This window comes from Microtus pennsylvanicus, chromosome 20 (assembly GCF_037038515.1).
Source record: "Microtus pennsylvanicus isolate mMicPen1 chromosome 20, mMicPen1.hap1, whole genome shotgun sequence".
NCBI lineage: Eukaryota > Metazoa > Chordata > Mammalia > Rodentia > Cricetidae > Microtus > Microtus pennsylvanicus.
In genome coordinates, this window is record NC_134598.1 from 1,390,385 (window position 1) to 1,416,314 (window position 25,930).

Below are 25,930 nucleotides of genomic sequence, written 5' to 3' on the forward strand. Positions count from 1 at the left end.
AGATGAGGTTGAGATTAAATTTCTGCGTGCCTTAGTTTGGGTCATAGATAATAGACTCTGAGAGTGAGATTTATATTTATATCTTATTTAAGAATAAAGAGATATGGAGGTGAGGCCAGAAGGGGCAGAAAGCAAATCAAAACAGTGCATTTTCAGAGGGGGGGAGAGGAGAGGGAGAGGAAAAGCAGAAGAGAGAGCACAGGCTGGAGGAGGCAGGATATCTGCTTCCCTAGGTGGAAAGGGAGGGGCTGGGAGAGGTTGGGGCTTGGTTCTTAAAGGGACAGGGTATCCAGGTGACAGACCAGGGCAGCAGATCATCATATATATGTATATATGTATATATGCAGGAAGTTAGGCATAAAAGTTACAGAAATTGGGATGGTAGATTCTCAAGACTACTTCCTGCTTATTTGTGGGCATTGTCTTGGGAGGGAAAACCTGAGAAAGCTGGGTGCTGGTTACATCCTGGTCACTTTACTTCTGTCCAGGGTTTGTGGTATAGAACTGTCTGGTGTCTTTGACCTGGCAAGGTGTTGGCCGACAGAGTACAAAGTTAAGTTTAAAAGGAGAAAAAAACAATTTTAGGACCAGGGAATTGAGAGTGGTGTTTCTGACCTGTTTAAGGTGGATCCTTCAATTTGGTTCCCTGGAACTCACAAGAATTCCTTGGGTTTGTGAAAACAGAAGTTTTAGGCATATTCATTGTATAAACAGTAGCATATTTAGGACAGAATGACTGTGACAGATGTTTTTGCACAATGAAAAGCATTTTTAAGACTATGAAAGGCAGCGGGGGGGGGGGGGAATTTGAGAGTGTGCACTTGTCCTCACACCTTTATAACCTGCAGGTACACACCTTAATAACTTGTATTTGTATTTTACTGAAATTTGTTTGGTGAGGCTGTCCTTTTAAACTGACAAAACCTCTCAGCTGTCAAACTGCATCAGAGATCTTTGAGAAGGATGAAGTTTTACTTCAGTTATTGATGACAGAGAACTTATTTGGTTGGCACCTAGAGCCCCCTCCTCAGGGTTCTCCATGGTCACTGAGAATTGTATTTGCCTTCTGCTGTTTAGCGCAGGGCCTGCCAGGTTTTAGAAGATCCTGTGGATTAGAAATCTGTAGGAAGACACTAGCCTACCTTGACCTGAGCAGCTAGGCTGTCAATCCTGGTGATTCAATCCATGTATGGAGATCTTCAGTTTAGATGAAAGGCAGTTTTATCCAGTGGTCAGCGCTTGGCAGTTGATGAAGCAAATTACGGATGGACGTTGTTGTGTGCCCGTTTGTCTTCTGTCTTCTTTGGAGGAAGTAGAGTGTTGCTGCTAGGAGTCAACCTGTCTCTGCTATGAAAAGTCTTTTAATAATTAAACATTTAAACACCATATTCCCCAGACCTCTGAGCAGTTGAGTGCTGTTTGTCGGGTATAACTACAGTATAGAATCTGTCTGGAGAGCTGAGTCCAAACTTGACTGTAATGGCTCTCAACTTAACAGGTGATATTTGTACTTGTGAAACACAAAGTTTAACAGTAAATATACACCATGTGTTTACACTCAATTGAGTTTCAGTTTTATACACACAGAGTTAAATGAAAAGTGAGCGAAAAGAAGCTGGCTAGGGTCGGGACCTTATGTGGAGAGCCTACTGCTGGCGCTCTTTGGCTAGGGGTGGAAATTCTTGATCCTCCCTTCGTTAAGCTCAAAGAAAATGGCAGCAGCCATGGTTGTGCATGTGGTGTGACTATTTAAATTTAGACACCTGCTGGTAAAAGCTAGAAATGTGGTTGGTTTCTCGTAGCTGAAAATGTAAGAAAGGCGAAAACGATGTAAGCCCCAGGGCAACTAGCTGGATGTCTCCAGGCTAGCACAGGGCTTGATAATAAAGCTAAGGTGATTCCGGACCCTCAGCTCAGGAACCAGGAGCTAGGACTGATCCAAGCAGTCCTTACAGTGGTGAGGGCCACGTACGAGAGGTCCGAAAAGAAAAACAAAACACACACACACACACACACACACACACACACACACACACACCTATCCAAACAGTGTGAGGACCACTCCGAATGGTCCACTCATGTTTTTAGCTATGGGAAGCAATGAGGTAGAAAAATATCTGAGAGGCCCTGGGCCCCCAAAACAAATGCAGCTCTCAGTGATTGCAGTGCTACGGGAGAACTCAAGAAAGGGGCAGTTGCGAGAACGGCAGTAGGAGAAAAAGTGAAGAGTTCTACCAACGGTCTCAGCAGCCTGACGGAAGCTGGGAAGTAGGCTGGTAGGAAGTCCAGATTTAGGGTTTTCACCAGCAGTGCATCGGTGCTAGAAACAGGGCTCCATGGATGGAAGAGACAGATTCTGCTGCTGCGGTGGGAGGCAGCACAGGGGTGGGTGGGCAGCGGGACAGAATGCCTGCTATACCAGCAAGATGGAAACCAGAGTCGAGGCCAAGAGACAGAACAGGGCCCGGCAGAGATGGGAGAAGCGGGGAAGGGAAGAAAGGGGGGGGGGCAGAGGTTGCCTCACCAGAAGAATGGCAGAGAGAGAGGAGGAGGAAGAATGAGAGGAATTTAGACAAAAAAAAGTAAGTCAACCATGAGTCTAGGCAAGGGATACCTCAGTAAAGGACTTGGTCACTTGACCTGCCCTTAGTTAAGATGTTGGTGAGGTCACCTGCCCTTAGTTAAGATGGCAGTGAGGCCTTAGTCAAAATGATGACCGTCAAGTATTGGATGGAGAAACCATGTTTTCAGAGCCATGGGATTTTTAAAGATAAAATTAACAAGAGAGACATAGAGGCCATGCAGAACATACAATTAAAACTGAATTACATCCGCGTGGCTACACTATTTACACATTCTTTTATACATAAAGTAGAGAGGAAAATTACTCAGTATTGTGATCCGTTCTGTGGGCGAGCCACTGATCCACCAGCCGCAGTGGGGAGCACGGGCTGGAACCGGAAACAGGGGCTTTGCCGGTTTCCGTGGGACCAGCGGTCGCAGTGGCAGAGCCAGAATAGAGGGACTACGAGCAAGAGAAAAAGAGCATGTACGGGCGGGTGGGGAAGGGGCTGCCCAGCAAAAGGAAAAATGGACGGGCATGAGATGCCTGTGGCAGGACAGGGCCAGTCCTGTCTGCTGGTAGAAATGAGAAGGCAGCTGACAGGGAGCCTTACCATTAGCAGCATTGGAAAGTGGTCTGAGTCCAGGGTTCCCACCAGGGAATGTGGAGGGAGACTGGCTGAGTCATGCACCAATGTTATCCTTTTTTAAAGATGTAGTGATGGGGGACCAGTCCCGTGAGCGGCCTCATCAGGTCCCCAAGTCCTCTGAAGTCTTGGCAGTTCACCTCAGCGGGTGACCAGAGCTAGAGAAGGAAAGAGAGAGAGCACAGGCTGGAGGAGACAGGATAGCCACTGCCCTTGGGGGAAGGGGAGGGGTTGGGAGACGGTGGGGCTTGGCTCTCAAAGGGACAGGGTACCCAGGCCAGCATATCACGACAGTAACTGCTTCCCTATGAACTCAAAGAAGTATAATGTCTTACTTTTAGCATGAATTCTAATTGTTCTTAATAAGAACTCAGGGTCAGATATCGGGGTGAAAGCTGAGAGGTCAGAGAAGCAGGTACTGGCTGCCAAAAGAGAGACTTTTTACCTCTACCAAATCCTCAGACCAAAAGTGTGATCCTGTCGGCAGACTGCGTCCTCAGACAGCTTCAGACTGCATCCTCGGACTGCATCTGAGCTCCTGTCTCCTCCCACTTTATATTCCTCTCTCTGCCCAGCCGTATCACTCCTGTCTCCATCTCCCTAGTGCCGGGATTAAAGGTGTGGGATCCCAAGTGCTGGGATCACCTTTGTGTGAGCTCTGTTTCTCTTTTAGACAGATTCAACCTTGTGTAGCCCAGGGTATCCTTAAAATAACGGAGATCCCTTTGCCTCTGTCCGGGATTAAAGGCATGTGCCACCACTTCTTGGCCTCTGGTGGCTTAACTCTGCACTCTGATCTTCAGGCAAGCTTTAGTTGTTAAAACACAAACAAAATACTGCAAAATAGTAGGAGTGCGCACTACTGCAGGGAACACAGCTCAGGATAGATGCCTGAGTAACTGCTCTGAACAGTTGATGGGGGGGGGGGGTAGAGAAGGAAGAGAAGCCTCTGGGACCCTATCATCTTGCTTTAATCCTCCTTGTGGCACAACAAAAGAGAAATCTCAATGGCTTGCACGTTAGTGATTAGCTCATGGTGCTGTGAGTCAGAAATCAACAGTTATCCAGCGCCTGAGGTCCCTGCAAGAGCAAGGTGCTGGCCTGGCAGAGTTTGTGTCAAGGTTCTGGGGAAGATGTGAGTTTCAAACTCGTTCTTGCTGTTGAAAGAATTGACTGCCTTCTCTTTGAAGAATGCTGTTGGAGAACAATGGTCTTTGGTGGGATAACCTTTTTGTACACTGTGAGGATGTGTCTTTGATGAGGCACCTTCTGATTGGCTTGATAAAAAGTTAAATGGCCAATAGCTAGACAGAAGAGAATAGGTGGGATTTTGGGGGAGAGAAGGGAATTCTGGGAAGAAAAGAGGTGGAGATATGCCAGCGAGTAACTCAGGAAGTCAGCTGTACAGAATTAAAGAGAGGTAAAAACCCACGTGGTAAAATGCAGATTAATAGAAACAGGTTAATTTAAGTTATAAGAGCTATTTAGGAACAAGCCTGAGAAAGTGGAAACGCTTTCACAGTTAATAATAAGTCTCCTTGTCATTATTTGGGGCTGGCAGCCGAAAATAAAGTCTGACTCCAACGGCCAGTGTTTTCTTGCTGGCGATTAGTGTAAGGCTGCCCCCAGCTTCTAAACGCCACTCCCATTCCCTGTCATGTAGTCCCTCAAACCCCAGACTTGCAATAACAGGTCACATATTCCTTGTCCTTCGTATCTCTAAGTTCATCTGTTAAGATGAGGCAGAAAATTCTATTTTTCTTCCTTGATTTTGGCCAATAGCACATATTAGGCGCTCAATAAACAGATTTTGAGGAAACTGTGAATTACATAGAGAATAAACACTTGGAAATATATAACATGCTATGCAATCAATCTTATTTCTAAGAGGATTCTTTAATTCTGGATAAATTACATCACCGAATCCTGGGAGAAGAATAGGTGATATTTCTGTAAAACCAAGTCCATATACATTCAATTTACTAAAACCCAATCTTTTTTGAATAAACAAACTTGTTTTTCTTGGTAATTGTCTTACATTAGGAGTAGGGATTTTGTCCAATTAATGCACCTTCTCATCACCAACAAAAGCCTGACTTTGTGGTAATTAACCCATCATTGCAATAATGTAGGGAAATGAGCAGAGGTAATCTTCCCAACATTGCACTAAACACTACACATGAAGAAACGTAACTGGGTTTGAGCCATGCAAACAAACTTATTTTAAACATTTGGAACATTTTTCAGCAAAATTATGCAGGCTTCTAAAGGCAAGAATATATATATTTTACACTGCACTGTTTCTAAGTAAATTTATATATATATAAAAATTCCATGTAGTAGCCGGGCAGTGGTGGCGCACGCCTTTAATCCCAGCACTTGGGAGGCAGAGGCAGGTAGGTGGATTTCTGTGAGTTGGAGACCAGCCTGGTCTACAAGAGCTAGTTCCAGGACAGGCTCCAAAACCACAGAGAAACCCTGTCTCAAAGAAAAAAAAAATTCCATGTAGTAAATATTAGCTAAATCTTTTTGACTAAGTACAAAGTCACTCTAAAAATACCTGGTTATAATAATCCCATGTATTGAAATACGTCCATAATGAATTCATTCAGTTATGAGAAAACCTATAAGCTATTTTTGGTGTGTGAGTATTTTCAAATGTAAACATAGTATGTGGGGTGGCTTGGGAATCTCAACCTCCACATCACAGGTGGATCTTCCTTCAGTGAAAAGAATACTGGCGATACTTACTACAGGATCCTTTACTCTGACCTTGTGTGGTACATTTAGAAAGTTGAAATTTTGTTAAAATTATCTTTGTCATAGCAATAAATTAATAATAACTATCAAAAGTTTGTTATTAATCAAATAAAACCTAGACAGAACTAGCAAGACAAGAAAACGAGGAAATGGGAGCACTACCTGCCTTTGGGGATTATATGTGTGATTTCCATATAGCCACGATGAAAACAGAAATCACGGTGACCTGGAAGAACTTGCACATCAGTTTTAGAAACTAGAGCACTGATCCACAGAGAGTGGAAAGGACTGAGGAAGCATCACACGGATAATCAAGATAACGTTGAAAGGAATCCAGATCTCAAACAGTCCAGGTCAGTTGCCTTTAGAAGAGTCTCATTGTGATCCATGATAAACAAGGACTGTCCATCAATCTAAGGTATACCTTGTATCAAGTTTAAGACTAAAAGAAAAATGGTTCTGCCTACTATATCATAACAGAATGATAAGGCTTCCTGAATTCTGAGCACCCTAATTTCTTTGTTGGTTGGTTGGTTTTGTTTTGTTTTGTTATTTTGTTTCTGAGACAGTGTTGCTCTGTGTAGTTCTAGCTGTCTGAGAGCTCACTCTGTTGATTAGGCTGGCCTTGAACTCAGAGAGATCTACCTGCCTCTGCCTCCAGAGTGCTGGGATTAAAAGCATGTCCTCAATTTCTCAAGCATGGGGCTGAGGATATTAAAGCAATTTTATCTTTGTGTAGAGAATCAAATGGGAAGGATTTGGTTCCAATTTTTCTGTCTTATTCTATTTATTGTTTTTAAATGGTGGTCTGGGTCTGCTTTTTTGATTTTAGCAAGCACTAATGTACTTACCAAATAGAAACACATCTTAATCATGTGTTACAGGTCAATAGAAAGTTTGTTGACACACACAGCTGAAGTGCTAATGTTTGATTTGATAGTAGATGGAGAAGAAAGGGAGTTTAGTGTGGACAGAATCCCCATACTATCATCTCAATTACTAGAATGGGACAGGTTTAACCCGCAATGAAGGAATACGACATAGCAAGATACGGAAGAGGAGTGAGAGATTGAGAAACTTAAATCTGGGAATTAAACTTCTCAAATATGAGCAGGAAAATGTTTCCCTAAAGAGAAAATATAACCATTTAGTTTAATTAAAAGACCAGATAAAGATAATACTTCAATAATAAAAGCATAGATAATTTTGAAAACAAAAACAAAATTTTATGCTCTGCCTGCAAATAAACAAAAACAAACAAACAAAAAAAAACAACCCAGCGACTTGAAAGGATTATGGACACCAAAGCATGACAATGTATAAGGGTAACTTTGATAAAACCTAACACAAAACTTCTTTCTATCCTTGTCTCTATGGATGCAAAAGGGTTCAAGTCTGAAAACAAAATAGAACGAAAGCAATTGGCTGGACTTCTCAACGTTTATGTGTTTCTCTTAGATTCTAGGGTAAAGAAAAAAAAAGTTCCACACACCTACAACACTCCCTCCCCCCGCAAGTTGAAATTTCTCCTATGCATTAAACAGACAAACACACAAAATTTCATGGAGATAATGGGATTCCCAGCATAAAATTAGCTGGCTGAAATCATGGGTGACTTCTGCCTAAATCTATCCCCAGAACTTTATCTGTCTGTCCTTCTGGCAAAACGCAATCAAACAAGAACAAAACCAGAAGCCCATTTTATTCACGAATGTAAAATGCACGCACCAAAGTGTAAGAATGCCAACACACACACACACACACACACACACACACACACACACACACACAACTTGGCAGTTAGGAAATGTCAGTGCACTTGTTAGAAGGTGAAATTTCAGTCCCTTTGATGAAGATACCATCTTTCAGCCGAGCCCTAACAAAACCTTTGGTGCCTGTTAGACCCCCTTCCTCGCTTTTCAGTGACTGGGCTCCATCTGGAGGGAGGGGGCTTTTCCTCTCCTCCAGAGCTAAGCGTTCCCAGACACACCAGCAGCCCTGGGTTTCTGCAGAGCACTCAACGTACAGAGAAGTGTCCCAACTCTAAAAAGGGCAGCTAGAAATGGATTTAAAACGGCAACGCCGACCAATCAGCTGTGTCGCACACACCCGGGCAGACATTTACACGGGGGGGGGGGGGTGCTCAAGTACAGCGGAACGTGGCAGAGTCTAGCTCCTCGCTTATGGCTGCAGAATAGGCGTTTTTATTCCACGGTGGTCTGTATCTTTGCAAGAAAAACAATTCTTCACTGGGTGATCATTTTTATTTTGGAGTCGATCCAAGACAATTTTGGGTGTGATATGTGAAAATTTGAACCTAAGATTTTTTTTTCCTTTCAGTTTTGTGTTATTCAAGGATGAAAAAGAGATACATTTGAGAACATTCTCCACCTTTTAAAAACTGACTCTGGTCATGATGGTGTTCACATAATCCAGAAACAGCCCAGGCTATAAAATTAGGGCTTGGCTGAAAGGAATTCTGAAGGAGAAGGTTAAAGAAGGTAAACTGAAGGAAGAGTTAGGCGATTGGTACAGTTGTGGGGGAAAGAATCACTAAGGCCCCTATACACTGTGGGCGTCCGAAGCCGGGTGTACAGCGCCAGTCCCTGCAGTCATTCCCGGAGGAATGAAAAGCCCGATGAAGAAGTTGGCGCGCTCTGTGTTCCTGTGTGCAGTGTGCAAGTGTGTGTATTTGTTGCAAATGTGGTTGCTGGGCCTGCCCTCCGTGTGCGTAAGCACGTGTTTGTTAGCGTGTGCGTTTACCAGTGGAATGTGTATGTGTGCACGTGCATCTGTGTGCAAATGTGCCTGCGATCATACGCGTAGGTGCATGTATCTTTGTGCATGCTGTGTTTGTGCACCGGCCCGCATGCTCTGGGGTGAGGGCACCTTTCAACCGAGCGAGGGTCTGGGGAAGCGCGTTCCGACTCCTTGGCTGCCCTTTCTGGGGGCTAAAATAGAAGGCAGCGGCGGTTGGCCCTGAATGCTTCCGGCCACCTTCCGGCTCCACTTGATGCAAGCGCAGGTAGTGGTCCTGCGTTCTGAGGTGGCTTTGAGACACTCTTTTTCTCTCAACTTCCTAGGACCAGGGGTGACCTAGGACGGCAAGAGGGACTAGACCGGCGGCGAGCCGGGCTGGAGAGCCTAGGCCCTGCCTCTTTAACCCCACCGCCGGCGGGAGCACGTGAGTCGGGGCTCCGGGTGGCACTCGGGCGCCGCCGCCGCCGCCAAGGCAGTTGTGTTTCGAACGCTGCCTCTGGCGGGCGGCCAGGCGCCTCAGCTCGGCGGTCCGCCCGGCCTCCCCCCACCCTCTTCTTGCTTCTCCTGCAGCCCCCTCCCCTTTATCCGCCCACGATTAGAGGTGGGCAGTCCCCCCCCCCCCCGCCACCCCCTCCGCAAGCGGGCGCGCGCGCACACACACAAACACGCGCGCGCACACACACATACATACACTCACGCACTCACACGCATCCCCCTTGAATCCTGTTCAGTAATTCAGCAAACTTTCAGCTCCAGCCGCGGCCAGCAGCTTGTTTCTCCACGACACTGCAGTGCTGCTGCCTGCCCCCGCCACCCGAGGAGGCTCGGTGCCACCCACTGCTCTGTTTCTTGCTAGAGTTGAGCTGTGCACCCTACCCGTCCCGGCAGAACCTTCCCATTCTCTCCCTGCTTTCCGACGGCACAAGAGTCAGTCTGTCTCTCTGTCTCCCTCAGTCTCAGTCTCTCTCTTTCTGGAGAGAGGAGGAGGAATTCTTTCCCCGCCTAACATTGCAAGAGACACAATTCACTACAAGTCTCCCTTTCCAAGCTGCTGCAAGCGTCCTCAGTGCCCGTAACTCCCGATCTTTAGAGGAGAGAGGAGCCCTCTCCACCTTCAACTTTCCCTCTCCCTCGTTTCCCGCCTCCTCTCACTACCTCCACCTCCACCTCCACCTCCGCCACCCACCGCCCGCAGCGCCTCCTCCTCCTCTCCTCCTCCTCCCCTCTCTCTTTTTTGGCAGCCGCTGGACGTCCGGTGTTGTTGGTGGCAGCAGCGGCAGCCTAAGCAGCAGCCCTCGGCGCGCGCCAGCTCTGCCAGCTCCGCCAGCTCTCATCGCCCCTGCCTTCTCCAGCTCTCTCCATCCCGTCTCCCGAAAGGTGCTGGGCGGATCCGGGGCGGCGGAGGGCGAGCGGCTGCAGCGGCGGTAGCGGCGGAGGCAGCGGTAGCGGCGGCGGGAGGCAGGATGAGCGCACGCGGTGAAGGCGCCGGGCAGCCGTCCACTTCAGCCCAGGGACAACCTGCCGCCCCGGCGCCACAGAAGCGAGGACGCGGCCGACCCAGGAAGCAGCAGCAAGTCAGTACGCCGGCGCGGAGGGGCCCCTCAGCCCACCCGCGACGCCTCTGCCCCGGGGCCCCGCGACAAGCCGGGTGATCAGAGCGCGGGAGCGCAGCGACCAGGGCGGTGCAAGGTTGCCCACCAGCCCCGGGGTGTAGGTGGGCGGAAGACCGATTTCCCCACCGGCGAGTGCGCAGTGCATGCTCCCGGGTGCCCGCGCCCCTTGGCTGCAGGAGGCGGGGGTCCTCTGGCCTCCGTAGTCACCCGGCGGGAGGTGGGGTCGCGCGAGGCGCATACCGGGACTTTCGCTATTGTGCGCAGTCCCGGAGCGGCGCGGCGTGGCTAGGGGATAGTGAGTTTCTGGGGTCCCACAAACTAAAAAGCATTGCTTTGTCAGCCGCTTTTTCAACTGTTCAGCGAGAGGGCTTGCCGGGGACTGGGGCGTTCAGGAGGGTTGGGACTCGGTGGGTCGGAGGACCCTCAGCTTTCTGCAGATTCTCGGGGCTGCCCGACCGCAGGAGGCTGGCGCGCTGCGGCCGCCCCCTCCGTGCCCTCCCCACACTCCGTGGCCCAAGGCTCGCGCCCTCGCGACAAAGAACGTGAGCCGACTGCCTACTTGGGGTCTTTAAATGCTTGCCGAGCTGCAGCCGCCGGAGCAGGCGGGGAAGGGAGCCCGGGAATCTCAGATCCTCGCGCCACAGGGAAACGCGCTTCTCCCCAGGAGCTTTGGAAGGAGAGTCCTAGAGACTGCACGGTAGCTACGGTTGCTTCCCCGCCTAGAGCCAAGTCCTGGCTCCTGGCTCCGGCGCTTCAGAGCAGCTGAAGTTTAGTGTCCTCCTGGGTGAATGGCTGGGGGCTGGGAGGGGACGGTTGAGGGGCACCCAGGACCCCGCGGAGTGGAGGGTTTTGTCTGCGGATGCAACCAATTAAGCGTGCAGCCGGCTATTGCAGAGCTGTGCGCAGTGCCCAGTTAAACTCCGCTTCCTGGCCTTTTAAACTTCTCTTTTCTTCTTTTACCTTAAATCTCTTCCCTCAGGCAAAAGGAAGGGTTAGAAAATAATCCTAAAGTTACAAATTGCCCCTGGGCGCTAGGTAGGAAATCGAAGAATGATTGCCAAGCGGTTTTAGAAAAAACCAGAGGTGTACCTTTTTGAAATCATCAAAGCAAACAAGCCAATCTAGAGGCCTCCGAGTTTTCCCGCTCTGCCCTTAGCGACACTTTAGTGTGCTTTTGGAGCCTGTTTTACACCTCCAAGAAGTCTCCGCTCTACCCTCCTGCTTCCCACCAGTCACCCAGCTTTAACGAATTCTGCTAATTGCACCTCCCCCCCACCAATTAAAAAAAAGTCTAAAAGAAAACGCAAGAGGATCCGGAGGTGACTGGGAGCTTTTACCTTTGAGTAAAGGCCGAGCTCACAAAGAAAAATGTGTTTCCGATGTGATTGCTCTAAGTGCCCACTGGCGCGAGTATCTAATGGACATTTCCAAGAAACTTTCCCCCACGCGAACTTCCATTGGGAGCTTAAAGGAGTTGTAATTAGTTTCGTTTAAGCACCCAATCTGAATGAAATAAGAGGAGATGATTCACCCCGGAGAGACGTTCAGCGTCCCCGGAGTATCAATCATCACGTTTTCCTAACTGCTTGAGTATTGGCTGCTTAGCCTGGCACCCAATAAAGGAAAGCGTTGATATACCTGGGGACCTGGGTGGTTCAGTTGCTCCTTCCCAGATACTTATATTCCTCTCTTCGTCTCCCCCCCTTTTCTTTCCAGCCCACCCCACAAAGACTTCCTTTTTAAAAAATTTGGGAGACAACATGTTTATTTTTGTAAAAAGATATTTAAATTTCTACGGGAGACTATGCCTGTCTCTCCAAAAGGAAGTGGAGAATTGAAGCAATTATCTAGATAATTCAAGCAAAACCTCCCACCTCAGATTTGCCATAATTATTTGGAAATTTTTAGGAGGTATGGAATTATTCTGATCTGAACAGTTTGGATAATCGCTCCAATATTGCACTCAGAATGTGTGGGTTCAGTCCTAAACCACAAGAAACACAGGTCTATAGAAGTGATTACACGCCATCCTTTCCGTCGGACAGGATGGTCATCTATCTTTCCAGCTAGCTATGATGCTGGGTTCTGTTTCTGTTGTTTGAAACCCCGGTAGAATGTGTAGTGGTAGTCCTATAAAATGTTTATTATTTCTGTGAGTTGCCAAGTGCACGGCCATGTAAACTTTGTACCTTAAAAACACGTGACTTTCCAGAACATACAACTTTTTCGGGCTTTGCTATCATTTTGATTTTGAAATATTGACCAGTTTTTTTTTCACATGTAAAGCAGTTTCCTCCTTGAACACTGGGATTCGAACTGTGGTTATACCGCCACCGCCCCCCACCCCCTTTTGCAAACGCTATGCCACCATCATCCAACTATGCTTGAACTGAATGACTTCCAGCAGGCTGGTTAAGCCGCACATGCAGAAAACAGAGTCAGAGCCAGGGTCAGTCTCTTTCAGCCGGTCTTAGCCACAACAACTTTTCTTTCCTCCCTGCCCTTAGGAGCCGACCTGTGAGCCCTCTCCTAAGAGACCCAGGGGAAGACCCAAAGGCAGCAAAAACAAGAGTCCTTCTAAAGCAGCGCAGAAGGTGAGAAATTCGAGCTGAAGCTTTTCCAGTGTTGCCGATGACCTCCCTGTAATTTTCCCAATCTAAATCCACACACCAGGATTGGTTCTGGCTGAGCAACCCACGACGTCATTTCTAGATTTGCTAGATTGGGTCTTAACCCCTTTTCTTTTCTTTCCTTTTCTTTCTTTCTTTCTTTCTTTCTTTCTTTCTTTCTTTCTTTCTTTCTCCGTGTTGATGCTTATTTTAAAAGTTTCCTGGAGATACAATGATTTTAGTTAAACAAAAAGAGGCATCAAATCATACATCTCAAGGGCTGGGAAGCACAGAATGGTGGGGGTGGAGTAGGGGAAGGGGCTGGGTAGGTTGGGGTGGAAATGATACCGTTAATATTTACACCAATGGCAACCGAGTTAATAATAAATCAAAGCTAGAATTTTGACTGGTGATGATGTTCCTGTAATTTCCTAAGGAAAAAAAAATAGAACTGAGATTAATTTATTCAGGGCTTATTTACATGATAACTGGAAACCAAGCCTCCCTATTAAAGCTAAATACTTTGCCAAATAGATGTTAATTAAAGAGAAAATCCAATTATGGGTTACTGGAAAAAAAGTTTCATGAATTTTACAGCTTTATATGTGATCAAGTATACTGTTTGGGACAAACATGCAAGATAATATTATCAAGAAAGTTTCTCCCAAAGTGTTATTCTCTCAGACCACAAGAAGTTCAAAAACCAATATTTGCCTTATTTAATATTTTGGAGTGTGTGATAGAACACAATTAAGGTTGACATTTGTTTTTGTCTTTTTTTAAACAGATTTTAAGTTGAACCTTTAAAATAATTTCATGTTGGTTGTGTGTGCTCCCAAAGAGGAAGTGCCCACAGTAAGGCCTATGTGGGGGAGTGACAGAGACTATCTGTCACTCTTGGGTTTGAACTGGAAAGAGTATGCATCTTATTTGTGAGTGTGCGCTGTAGTTGAAACTAATGATGCAAAAATCAGAAATAAATCCCCACATATATTTTCAATCGATTCAAATATACAGCATTTGTTTAAGGTGACTCTGCTCATCTTTGGGGGATTAATATTCCGTGTGTGAGTGCAGCCGCTAACCACGTTGTATGGGATGGTTCTCAGTGGTACACCCTGTCATAGCAACCAGTGATGTAGAAAAGCCACTGAGGAAGAAATGACGACTTCTGGTTGGTTAACACTTTTGAAGAGAGTTGAAAGAGCAGGCTTCTCTAATACTTGAATTAACTGTGTTTTAAAGTTCAGATTTGTAGTCAGTATTTAACCAATTAACCCTCAGGTGTCTCTAAACAAGCCTGCTGTTTAAGTAATGGTGCCTTCTCTGCCTTCTATTCATCAATGAACTAAAACAGGCTTCAAAACAAAAAAAAACCAAGTGATTCTGTGTTGTGTTTCTGTGGGGCTTCTGCTTTCAGGGGCAGCCCAGGAGTGTCTTGGTGGGCATCAGCAGATACTTAAAATATGATGTAGTCACTCCTAAGATGCCTCATCATAATATCATTCAAGAAGTCTTTGAAGTTCACCGTAAATCAATGTTCTGCAGATATTCTAAAAAGGAAGGTGGGCTATCATCTTCATGTCACACTGGGTGACACTTTCGCTTGAGTGAATAGGTGGAAATGGTCCCATCATGCCCTTCCCACTCTGCAAAGTTTATTTTGGACTAAGAGTATCTGTATGGACAAACGGAAAGTTAAGACTTGTGCCTGATTTAATGTGTAAAACAAAACAACAACAACAGAAAGCTTATCCATTTCCCGGCATGTTTGGTTATTCAGTGGCTTTAGTCATAACATCGGCAGATGGCTCCCTAGGCTGTCCTCTTTCTGTAATTCTCCCTGTGTAACACATACTTGTATAGTCACTAAAATACAAACAGCCCCCCCCCAAGAAGACATTTTTCTGTGCTCTTTTATTCTTCAAGGTATAATTATTCCCTATAATTCTATTACAAATGCTCCTCTCTTAATAAAAGTGAATAAATGCATTATCTTAGAACACGACTATTACTTTTCTTCAATTTTATAAATTATACTTCATTTGAGTGAGGGCACTGATAAGTCATTCCTGGAATGGATAAAAGTGAAAGGGTTTCACTTTTAAATCAGTTTTTATGGAGGGTGTTCCTATGCCTCTACACACATGGTTAGGTTATTAACTGTGTATTTTATTGTATTCGAACAAGACTTATGCTCATTATGATTTTAAACTGAAAACCTTTTTAGAAAGAGTTATGCTGTTCTAAACATGCTAGATGAAAATACCCTATTAGACTGAGCTGAACACATGGGAAAGCCTTCAGTATAATTAATTAAGTGAATATTTTTTCTGCACTCTGGGAATCAATCTCTCTCTCTCTCTCTCTCTCTCTCTCTCTCTCACACACACACACACACACACACACACACATACACACACACACACACACACACACACACACACACACACCTGGCAGGTACTTGAGGAGATGCGATGCACACTGGAGTCCTCACAATGCTGTTTAAATTTTTCTTGCTGCTTTGAACTTTTTCTTTTCTCTTAAGTTTATGCTTGGGCTGAGCAACTAGCCTTGGGGCACTTGAAAACAAAACTTCTCATTAGGAAATTAGCAGTGAGAAACTTGACAATACATGCAGAATGTTGCAAGGCCAGGTGGATGAGTGAGTACTAATATAACTATCCTTTAAATTTCAATAGGAAGTTGATTTGTGTAATATGTGCAAGAAACAAATCTATAAAGAAGCAATTTGTCATGTTTAGAATTTATGGAAGAGAAGATAATTCTTCCATCAGAACTAATTTCATGGATAACCCTTGTGTGTCCATAATAGTCTTACCTGGGAACTCTTCCAGTCTGAGTGCAGCCTTAATAAAAAGAAATCAGAAGTTGCCACCTTCTAGAGTAAGTGATTTATCTGAGTATGCAAGTGTGTGCCTTTACCTTCACATTCTTTTGTTTCTAGGTCGAGGTACACCTCTGATTGGCTACCTTCTAATCTTTGTGCTGTGCTTTGGTTTCCTCTACTGGCTGGGCTTCCTGGAGATGCTCTGTATTTTCCCATTTTGCTTGTTTGGGGACAGGAAGGCATCATCTCCCTTATGTTTAGGGTTTTGTTGATTCTTTTTAATCAGGAGAGAAAACTGGAGGGACTGGTACTAAAGTCCTCTGCTTCAGGTCACAAGCAGATAGATCTTCAAGCTTCAAAGTGGTCTTGTCCAGGGGCTTGTAGGAGTGAGTGTGTTTCTGAGGTTGAGTTAAATTTTAATAGGAAGATTTCAAGCAGGAGGTACCCCCATTTCATAACGTTAGAATTTTGCTTAGCCCCTGCCTTTCGCTGGAGGTATAATGGCCAGACTAGGGGACAGAGCATAGAATGACAGTTGTAGCTGGGTAAAGTGTGAACGCTTTGAATAATGCATTCAGAATAAACATGCCTTTTCATCTTCATATACACTGTAAATAAGCCCTGAGGTTACCTGGGTACTCTGTAGACCAGGTCATTTTCCACATCATTGGCATTCCTGGAACTGATTAGAGTTTTTTCCTCATAAAATTTTACTAATATTAATCACAGACATTTTAGGAATAAAGAAGAGAGGTGGGTCTTAGTGACCATTTCATAGTAACTGCAGAGTCTGGTTGCTGTGTGAGGATAGGATTTTCTTTTGAGCCTGGCACCCTTCCTTGACTCTTGTCAAAGATGACTTGGGGGTGATCATAAAGTTCCAGCCTGTAATTTCTACAGTGCTAATATGATTTAATTAGCACCCCTCTGTGCTAATGGGCGGGAAGCTCTTGTGTGAGATTCAGGGCTCTAGAGAGTACCCTAAGACTGGTGCCATGGAGGAAAAGTGCAGGGCTCTAGAGAGTACCCCTAAGACTGTGTCATGGAGGAAGGGTGCGGGGCTCTAGAGAGTACCCCTAAGACTGTCATGGAGGAAGGGTTCGGGGCTCTAGATAGTACCCCTAAGACTGTCATGGAGGAAGGGTGCGGGGCTCTAGATAGTACCCCTAAGACTGTGTCATGGAGGAAGGGTGCGGGGCTCTAGAGAGTACCCCTAAGACTGTCATGGAGGAAGAGTGCGGGGCTCTAGAGAGTACCCCTAAGACTGTCATGGAGGAAGGGTGCGGGGCTCTAGAGAGTACCCCTAAGACTGTGTCATGGAGGAAGGGTTCGGGGCTCTAGAGAGTACCCCTAAGACTGGTGCCATGGAGGAAGGGTGCAACTGCTGTCTCCACTTTCTTGGTATTAGAAGTTGGTATTTTTTGAACTTCACATTGCCTGGGATGGAAAAGCCTGAATGCAGCTGTTAATACCATATGAGAGTGTCTGTCATCAAGTCAACCGAGGTCCTGATGCAAAGAGGGGAGATTCAGATCCATCAGGATTGGTTTTTTGGTTTTTTGGGTTTTTTTTTTTCAAGTCAGGGTTTCATTGTAGCTTTTGGAGCCTGTCCTGGAACTAGTTCTGGTAGACCAGGCTGGCCTCAAACTCACAGAGATCCGCCTGCCTCTGCCTTCCAAGTGCTGGGATTAAAGGTGTGCGCCACTACTGCCGGGCCCCCAGAAACTACCAGCCCTCTGAACTCTTGACTCTTTTCTCCTAAGTTCCCCTTACTTTAGTTGACCTATAACCTTGGCTGATTCCTATCTCAGAGTCTTAACAGATCTGAATGTTCCTGCCTGGGATCCTACTGCATTTCAATTCTTTGTGGAGAGTAGGAGGTTGAGGAAGAGCATTTATGCTGGTTAAGTCTTTCCAACCTGTCTTGTCTTTGTGAATTGACTTTTATTTCTTTCTTTCTTTTACAGTTTCCAGAGTTCCCCCTGGGAACCACACAGCTTACACAAGGGTAGAAACTAAAATTCAGAACCCCTAACACTAAGACTCTCAACTGAGCATCTGTGCTCAGCTAACCACTAGAGAAAGGGGAACAGAGAGGCAGCGATATTTTTAAACTGGTTTATATTTATTTTTATGGCTCTAACACACAGAACAACTTTGAATGGCATATTCTATTATTTCTTTGTTTATCGTTAGTCCTGGAAATGAAGTCCAGGACCCTGCACATCCTAGGACAGTGTCTCACTACTGAGCCACACTCCCAGCCTTTCCTGTGAACCTCTATACTATATTACTGCTATTTTATTTGATTGCAAAAGAGGTAGGGAAACAATTTAGAGTAGGAACGTCTCCAACCCTGAACACAAGAACTCTTCCAAAATGTTGTGCTTGGTTTTAACTTACTGCATACGTATGTAGAAGCAGACATGTGCAAAAATATTGACAGGAGAACTCACGTAAGGGTTTCCTTGGAAAACTGAGTGTGAGCTGCAACGGATGAGGACATGTTCTTCTAATTCTCACTGAAAATATAATATGTGAGCAAATTGTAGCATCTTTTCAAGACTAAAAATGATCGCACATAATCTTGGGAAATCCAGAACTGGGTTATCAAAATGGTGAAATGAGAATTTACTTGATGTTTATTCCAAATGATTGGTCCAGTTGAATTCAGTTCCAATGACTATTGGCTTACACTGCTTATGGTTTTTGATTTTGTTTTTTTGTTTTGAGAGAAGCTGGGTGAAATTATTTATGTTTCTAGATTTTGATTAGATGTCCTTATGTTTCATATACTCGTATATTTCTGCAAATTGGGTTCAAACAAAGGTTAGTCTTTTAAACAATTCAAAATACAAATATATGAAACCAACCCACGCAGTTGGGTTTTTTAAAAAATCCCTAGTTCTTGTTCTGTGTTCACACACCTCCTGGTTTGAAGTTGGGATGTCCGGCTTGTAGGTAACGCCCACTACAACTCAAAAATAAGATGAGAGCTTTTTTTTTTTTTTTTTTTTTTGGTTTTTTGAGACAGGGTTTCTCTGTGGCTTTGGAGCCTGTCCTGGAACTAGCTCTGTAGACCAGGCTGGGCTCAAACTCACAGAGATCCGCCTGCCTCTGCCTCCTGAGTGCTGGGGTTAAAGGCGTGCGCCACCATCGCCCGGCGATGAGAGCATTTATAATTGTAAAAATTGAACAGCTATCTAACTGTCTAAGCTTGACCTAAAGGTAGCCTTGAGTTAGTCTCTTAGGTCCCAGCCCTGCTCCTGTTCATGTCTTAATAGGAATACTGAAAATATTTTGCTCTTACTCAGTATCCTAAGGAGCCTTCTTCTTTTCAAAACTTTATTTCCTTGGTCTTAAAAAAAAAAATCTTTCTTCTTCTCACACCTTGCCTATGGCCTTTCGGTTTTATATCTGAGACTATCCCAGCAAAGATAATGTCTTGACATTAGGCTGAGTCTAGGGTCTGCTCCCTGGGAAGGTGGGCACAGAATCTCCCACAAAGTGGAAAGGAGGAGTTGTCACTGTGAGAGCTGCAGACAGGCGGGGACTCTTGGCGAGGGTGGTGTTCAGCGCAGTGCAGTGGTAGTACTTCTGTCTGCGCCACACTGCAGTCTTGTCTGGCCCTTCGGGAATAGATTCCTTCTTTAATTCTCGCTGTGGTCTGCACAAATGATAACACTGATTCACAATTGCAGACCGACACATGCCCAGTGTTCAACTCTTTGAACCCTCACTCTGGGGGCTGACCAAGGTGTCGTGTACGACCAACCACAATGTGGTTGGTGTTGGTCATTTTCCTCAATGACTTGAGATACAGACTGGGTTAAAAGTGGGGGTAACTTGAAGTGCAGCTCTCTCTAAGACAGGAGGGCAGAAAAATGTGTGTCTTCTGCCAGGAATACGCAGAGACTTTGGGCCCCCCAATAATCCACCAAGTTTGGAGACTATAATAAAACAAATGTATTCTTATTTGTCAAATGAAAGGACTACCAGAGATGGTTTTGAAGTTCTACCAAACTTCTGATGGTAATGGAGAAACAAAACACCGGTGTTTTCCACATCCCAGGCTCCTCCCTGCCCACTGGCTCTCTTCTTCCTCTCCCCTTCCTCCCTTCTTTTATCCCTTTTTTTCTTCCTTTCACAAACTGGTAGTGAATACCATCTCTAATATATCTGTGCTAACCATAATTTCCCTTTCCAAATTCAAGGGAGATGTTTACAGGCAAAATTTCCTTTTTAAGTGTTTTAAAATATGGAATATACTCACCAACTTCAACACCCAGCACTTTTTAAAGGAAGAAGTGGATCCTCTCTGTAGCGTCACTCTCCCCCATTTTTATGAAGCTGCTTCTAAACATGTAAAGTCTAGGACACAATTCTGAATGAGGCACTTTACAAAGGCAGGCAGAATCTAATTGGGAGCGCAGAGGGAGAAAACTGGAGTCAGCTGTGGTGTGAGGGATGTGGACACTTGTGTCATAGTGCTGGCAAAAGTCTGAAATTTCAGTTTTCACAAAGGCAGAAAACCTACTGGTTCTCCCTGCAGCCCTCTATAAAAGCCGAAAACACTTAGAACTAGATAGGTCTCAGTTATACATGTATGGAATACAGAACCAAAGCCCATCCCAGCAAAGACAAGGCAAACATTCGCTTTTACCGTTTTGTGTACGTTGATGTCTTAAAAAGATACATTCCATGTTTTGTTTTCCTTCTCTGAAAGACAGTGCTCCAAAGAGTATTGAACTCACACACACACACACACACACACACACACACACACACACACACAGAGAGAGAGAGAGAGAGACAGAGAGAGAGAGAGACAGAGAGAGAGAGACTGTTTTCCAGTATCTGAACATCCTGGAGCAAACCTCGTTTACACACGAAAACCCCAGCTTGTTTTGCAGACTTTGTGAAGTTTGATCAGAGCAGTTCAGTAATGTGGGTTTTAAAGAACAATCAAGCCTCCCAGATAGGGACCACACAGTGGAGCCAGCTTGTTGCTTCTAGATGTCATCTCAGAAGAGGGTTTCAGTTTACATGGGACACCAGCCTCCATGACCAAGGAGCAAGTTTACTTTTAACAAGTCGAAGTGATAATCGTGGACTTGTGCCCTTTTGTTAATGGTATGAATTTTATTTCTCAATGGGCTTTTTGTAAACGGGATCCTCATTTAAAAGTTATCGGGTTTGCAAGGCTTCCTCTCCCCTCTCTCTTTGAGAGATCTGTTTTCTCTGTCTTGAAAATGCAGAGAAGCCCTTTTTAGAGAACCCCTTGTCTTCAGGAGATTTCAGATACACTCAGGTCATATCATAGCTCCCAGGATGTGAGAATTATACAGAAATCCCTGGTAGAGCACTGTTACCTTCAAGGTTAATAGCAGCCTCCCTGCCAGCCCATGGACCACCCAGTTCCCATGAGAAAGGACTTCTGTTTCATGTTCCTGTAATTCATTACTGGGTAAACTCCGTACAATTATCTTATAGTTACTTCCAAAGATCCAATGCAGAGCGCTGGGCCTGTGAGCCCTCCTAACTCACTGTATACCAGCCAGGCACTCCTTCAGAGCTGCCTTCTAAAGGAGACGCATACTTGTCTGTGGGATTGGACTAACCTGAAGGGAAACTACCTTTTAAGCCTTCTATCTTGTTAGGTATGAAAAGACGTTCTGGAGGATCTTGTTTAGGACGGGCAGTCCCAAAGGCCTTGTTGTCCCCTCAAAGCTCATCTCCACTTTGCAGAGGAAATAGAAATCAAGGCTTCCAGGGACCTATCCCTAGTCATAGAGCTAGACTATCTGAGAAAGGTCTTCCGACCTAAGCTTTCCAAAGCATGACACCTTTGTATCCCTCCAGGGGACAATTGAGAAAGATTGTGTGGTTTTCTGGTCATCCCCAGCTTGCACATACCTTAAAACCCTTGCTCTTGTGACTAAAGCTGAGGCAGGGCACTAACTTTGACCATAAAGAAATCCCTGATTGACCTCCAACAAAGCTGGGAACATCGACAGCCAATCCTGACAGTGAAAGATGCTATGAGCTACTGAATTTCTTTTCATTCTCAAAAACATGCCAAGTCAATGGCTCTGTTACCAGGGCCTTCTCCAGTACTGGGAAGAGGTTTAAAAGTCAGACAGAGCTGGGTTCAAATCTCATTCCCATCACTTACAGGCATAACACATCTAGGATTTAGTCACTCATCTGCAAAGTAAATGAAATCATAATGCTCCTATTACAAGCCTGCTATAAGGGATAAAGTGACCCAACTTAGACCAGAGTGTTTTTAATGCTTAATAAATTTGAGGTAACATTATAATCATATAGAGCTTCTGACAATTGTGATAGCAATGCAGGTATCATCAAATTGCCTGTCTATTATCTATCAAACTGCCGTCTGTCTGTCTGTCTGTCACATCTATCATCTATCCATCCATTTAACCATCCATCTTTTTATCTATCTGTCTGTCTATTCGGCCATCCAACTATCTCTCTCTCTATCAATCATCTATTTATCTTGTCATTTATGTTTATCTGCTTTTATAGATAAGTTGAAGAAAGGAAGGTTTTATTAGTCAATATAGGCTTTAAATATCTCATTTTAGTATCACTGTACCAAGTCCCACTGGCTGTTAGCTCAGGTAAAACTACATTGCCAAACAAGTTGTCCTGACTCAGTCTGCCTAGATTCTTGCATGAGAGGTCTTGGATATCATTTTTGTGTATAATTCTTTTTTTTTGTTATTTATTTATTATGTATACAATATTCTGTGTGTGTGCCTGCAGGCCAGAAGAGGGCACCAGACCTCATTACAGGTGGTTGTGAGCCACCATGTGGTTGCCGGGAATTGAACTCAGGACCTCTGGAAGGGCAGGCAATGCTCTTAACCTCTGAGCCATCTCTCCCGCCCCAGTGTATAATACTTATACACAAACAATAAGTACTCAAATTCCCTCTTTCAGAAAAGTATAAACGTGTGCTTTTTATAATAAGAGAGATGTCTGTGTGTGCATTGACACGCTTAGGGAATGGAGTAAGAGGTGACTAAAACTAATTGCTTTACGAATGTGCAATTGGAACTAGAATAGAAATAAATACCTAGTATCAGAAAATTCTATGCAATATAGCAATGAAACAATTTCTAAAAATAACAGGAAGTAGAGTCATGATAGACTCATGTTGAGTGAAGAGTTATTGTTAATAATGCCCACTTTAATAACTTTTGTGTCGCTATGGTTTAGATCTCTGGGACAACTATTGGTGATTTTTGCTGTTTTAAAAAATTCTTGCCGGGCGGTGGTGGCGCACGCCTTTAATCCCAGCACTCGGGAGGCAGAGGCAGGCGGATCTCTGTGAGTTCGAGACCAGCCTGGTCTACAGAGCTAGTTCCAGGACAGGCTCCAAAGCCACAGAGAAACCCTGTCTCGAAAAACCAAAAAAAAAAAAAAAAAATTCCTTATCTATTTATCATCTATCTATCTACCTACCTACCTATCATCTATCCATCTTTCTATCATCTATCTACCTACCTACCTACCTATCTATAGATCAGGCAACTGATTAGCAGGTGATCGTTTTGGGCAGAGAACAGGAAATTAGCCATGCAGAAGTTGGTAGATGTTCACTGTTTCTTATTAAAGTGTTTATGTGTTATTTCTTATGTACAGACTTGCTTTCTATAGCAGTCTAGAGAGAACTGCTTTATTATTTAAAATCAATGTGTGTATATTAACTTTTGTAGCTAGTTGTAATTGGAGAGTCTTGACCATTGAAAGAATGTTTGTGCTGTAAAATATTAATTTGCATAAGTTATGGGATGTGGGAATATTTCTTTTGTCTGATTAGAAACAAAGGCGAGGGAGATTTCCCAAGAGCATAGTCAGGCGTCTCAGAGGAGATCACTCCATGGGAGTCCTTTGTGGTGAGGGGGTTGCATAGATACCTCTTTATCATTTGGCCAACAGCTAGGAAGAAGCAGTCACTGAAACAAGAGGAAGAGGTTGTTCAGACAGGCTTGATACTTCATCTGCAGTCCAGAACATTCTACCTGGAAGCAGAGCTCTTGGCCCAGCACTTGTAAATAATGTCAGGCAGGAGATCACATGACTTCCTTTTTTGTTTTTTTTTCAGAAAGCAGAGGCCATTGGAGAAAAGCGGCCAAGAGGCAGACCTAGGAAATGGGTGAGTACTGAGATACAGTTTTCCCTCTTAAAAGGAAAAAAATGTTTCTTTAAAAAAATTACAATGAAAAAGAAAGTTGTGTTTCATGGATGACGTGAATTGGTAACTTATGGCATGCTAGAATCTTTGGAAGATCTTTGAGGCACATGACCTATGATGTTTCTTACCATTTGGTTCCAGAGCTCCCTGCCTCTGCTCCCTGGAGGTGACTCCTTCCTTTCTCTTCCCACATCAAAGGAGTCTCTGCTCTTCCTGCCAGGGGCCACAGGGATGATTTGTTTACAGGTTGAGTAACTGGAGTTAAACTCACTAGGAGCCCTCAGAAGCTGATTACTATGGTGATAAAATTCAGGTGAAACATGAATGAGATAACTTTTTTTTTTTTTAATGTTTTTCTCTTTGCGGTTTCCTCTCTGGCTTTTGCTTTGGCCTAGTCTCATTTTCTGATGCTTTGCATGTTCTTTATCACATTGGTTTCTTCAGGAAATAGGTGTGATCTCCAGCAGCCCCAGCCTTAATTGTCATTCTACATAGGGACTACAGAGGCCTTGGTGCCAGGCAGTGACCCACCTTCCCTGGAAGGTCTTTCCACGGACAGGGTAAAGGAAGCTGTTTCTCAAGGAGGTGGCAGGCGTTGCCTGGCCCCAGCCTGTTTCGTTACTTACTTTTTTGCCTCTCTTCCCCGAAAGTGCTGCTCTGGTTGGCTCCGCCTCCCTCCACCTTTTACCGTTTCTTTCCTGCCCTGCTGGGTTGCATTTCCCGCCATAGTTTGCTGCTCTCTGCTTCACTTTCTATTTATACCTCGGTGTTCCCTTTCATTTAATTTATTCATCTTGTGTGTTTTTTTTTTCCTCCTCCGCTCCGCATGTGTTGGGATTAGATTTCTTAGCACAAGGAGCCGGGGATGATCTTTAGATTAAAAACATCTTACGCGTTGCAGTGGAACCTTAAAAGTAAAGGCAGTTTATGGAGCCTGTTTTCCAATGAGGGAATTCTCCCCCAGGCTTATCTCCCAGGCCATCCTCCACTCTATGCCCTATTGCCTTAAACAAAGGAATCACACTGCCCCTAGGCCACCTCTTCCTGCCACAAATGCTCAGGACTTAAGAACCAACCCCTGTCTCTCCTGAAATTCAGACCTGGTCCCCACTTCATTCACAGTAAGCCTTCAAATATTTGAGGACAATTAACTGTCTCTGATCTGATCCTTCCACCCCCACCTCATCCTGCTGCGTAAAGAAACATTCTTGTTCCTTGTTTCCGGGTACATTTGTTTTATTTGTTTGTTTGCTTTTTAACATTGTGAAATGTGTTCCCCTGAGCTAGGGATCACATTGCAGGTGTGGGTTCCATAAACAGTGGGTGTGTTATCTGTGTTGTACCTCTGGTTATCTGTTGCTGCTACATCTATGTTCTGGGTGCACGGTAGTATGGATCATCAACTGTTTCATTGTGCTATGGACATTGAGTATGGACAGGGCGGAGCAGAGCAGAGCGTGTCTGCTAAGAGGCCCTCAGCATTTAGCCACACCTCTGAAATTCAGGGCCTAGAATTGGAAGGCCTCTTAACTTCAGGTCCTTTGATTGGTTGGAAGTCTGGTCCTGTCTATGAGTGTCCTCGGACAGCTCACACTGTAACCGGATGGTCTTGGTCTTCTTAGCTGTACTCATGGGTCAGTAACCTGGAAAGAACCACAAACTTACCTCTAGAAATCAGAAAGTCCCGCCACGGTTCCACTCTAGAGAGCACAGTGTGAGCTAGGCTGCTGGTGCACACAGACTAAGTGCAGGCTTGCTATTTCCTAAGCATCTGAGCCCCGAAAGGGCACCCCATCCTCGGGATGACTCAACAAGGGAGACCTGCATACTTTTGCTAGTAGGCAACAGAATAGTCAATAGATGAGACCTTTGAAGTCATAGGATTAGCAGGACTACAATGAAAT

The 25,930-nt window shown here is 44.8% G+C and overlaps 1 protein-coding gene across 5 annotated transcripts in view; it reads left to right on the forward strand.

Moving 5' to 3' along the window:
- The first annotated feature begins 8,761 nt into the window (after nucleotides 1-8,761).
- Nucleotides 8,762-25,930, forward strand: part of Hmga2 (high mobility group AT-hook 2) — a 114,395-nt gene continuing 97,226 nt past the window's right edge. For 3 of the 5 annotated variants that reach the window (XR_012908607.1, XR_012908608.1, XM_075954224.1), the window contains exons 1-5: nucleotides 8,763-8,848; nucleotides 9,053-9,153; nucleotides 10,107-10,303; nucleotides 12,850-12,936; nucleotides 23,937-23,987. Coding sequence is in view for 3 of the 5 variants with exons in the window: in XM_075954224.1 (XP_075810339.1) it covers nucleotides 8,814-8,848; nucleotides 9,053-9,153; nucleotides 10,107-10,303; nucleotides 12,850-12,936; nucleotides 23,937-23,987 (471 nt within the window). In the remaining 2 variants the exon portion in view is untranslated. Of the gene's footprint in view, nucleotides 8,849-9,052; nucleotides 9,154-10,106; nucleotides 10,304-12,849; nucleotides 12,937-23,936; nucleotides 23,988-25,930 lie in introns of all 5 variants that reach the window. The other 2 variants (XM_075954222.1, XM_075954223.1) reach the window with 2 other exon arrangements.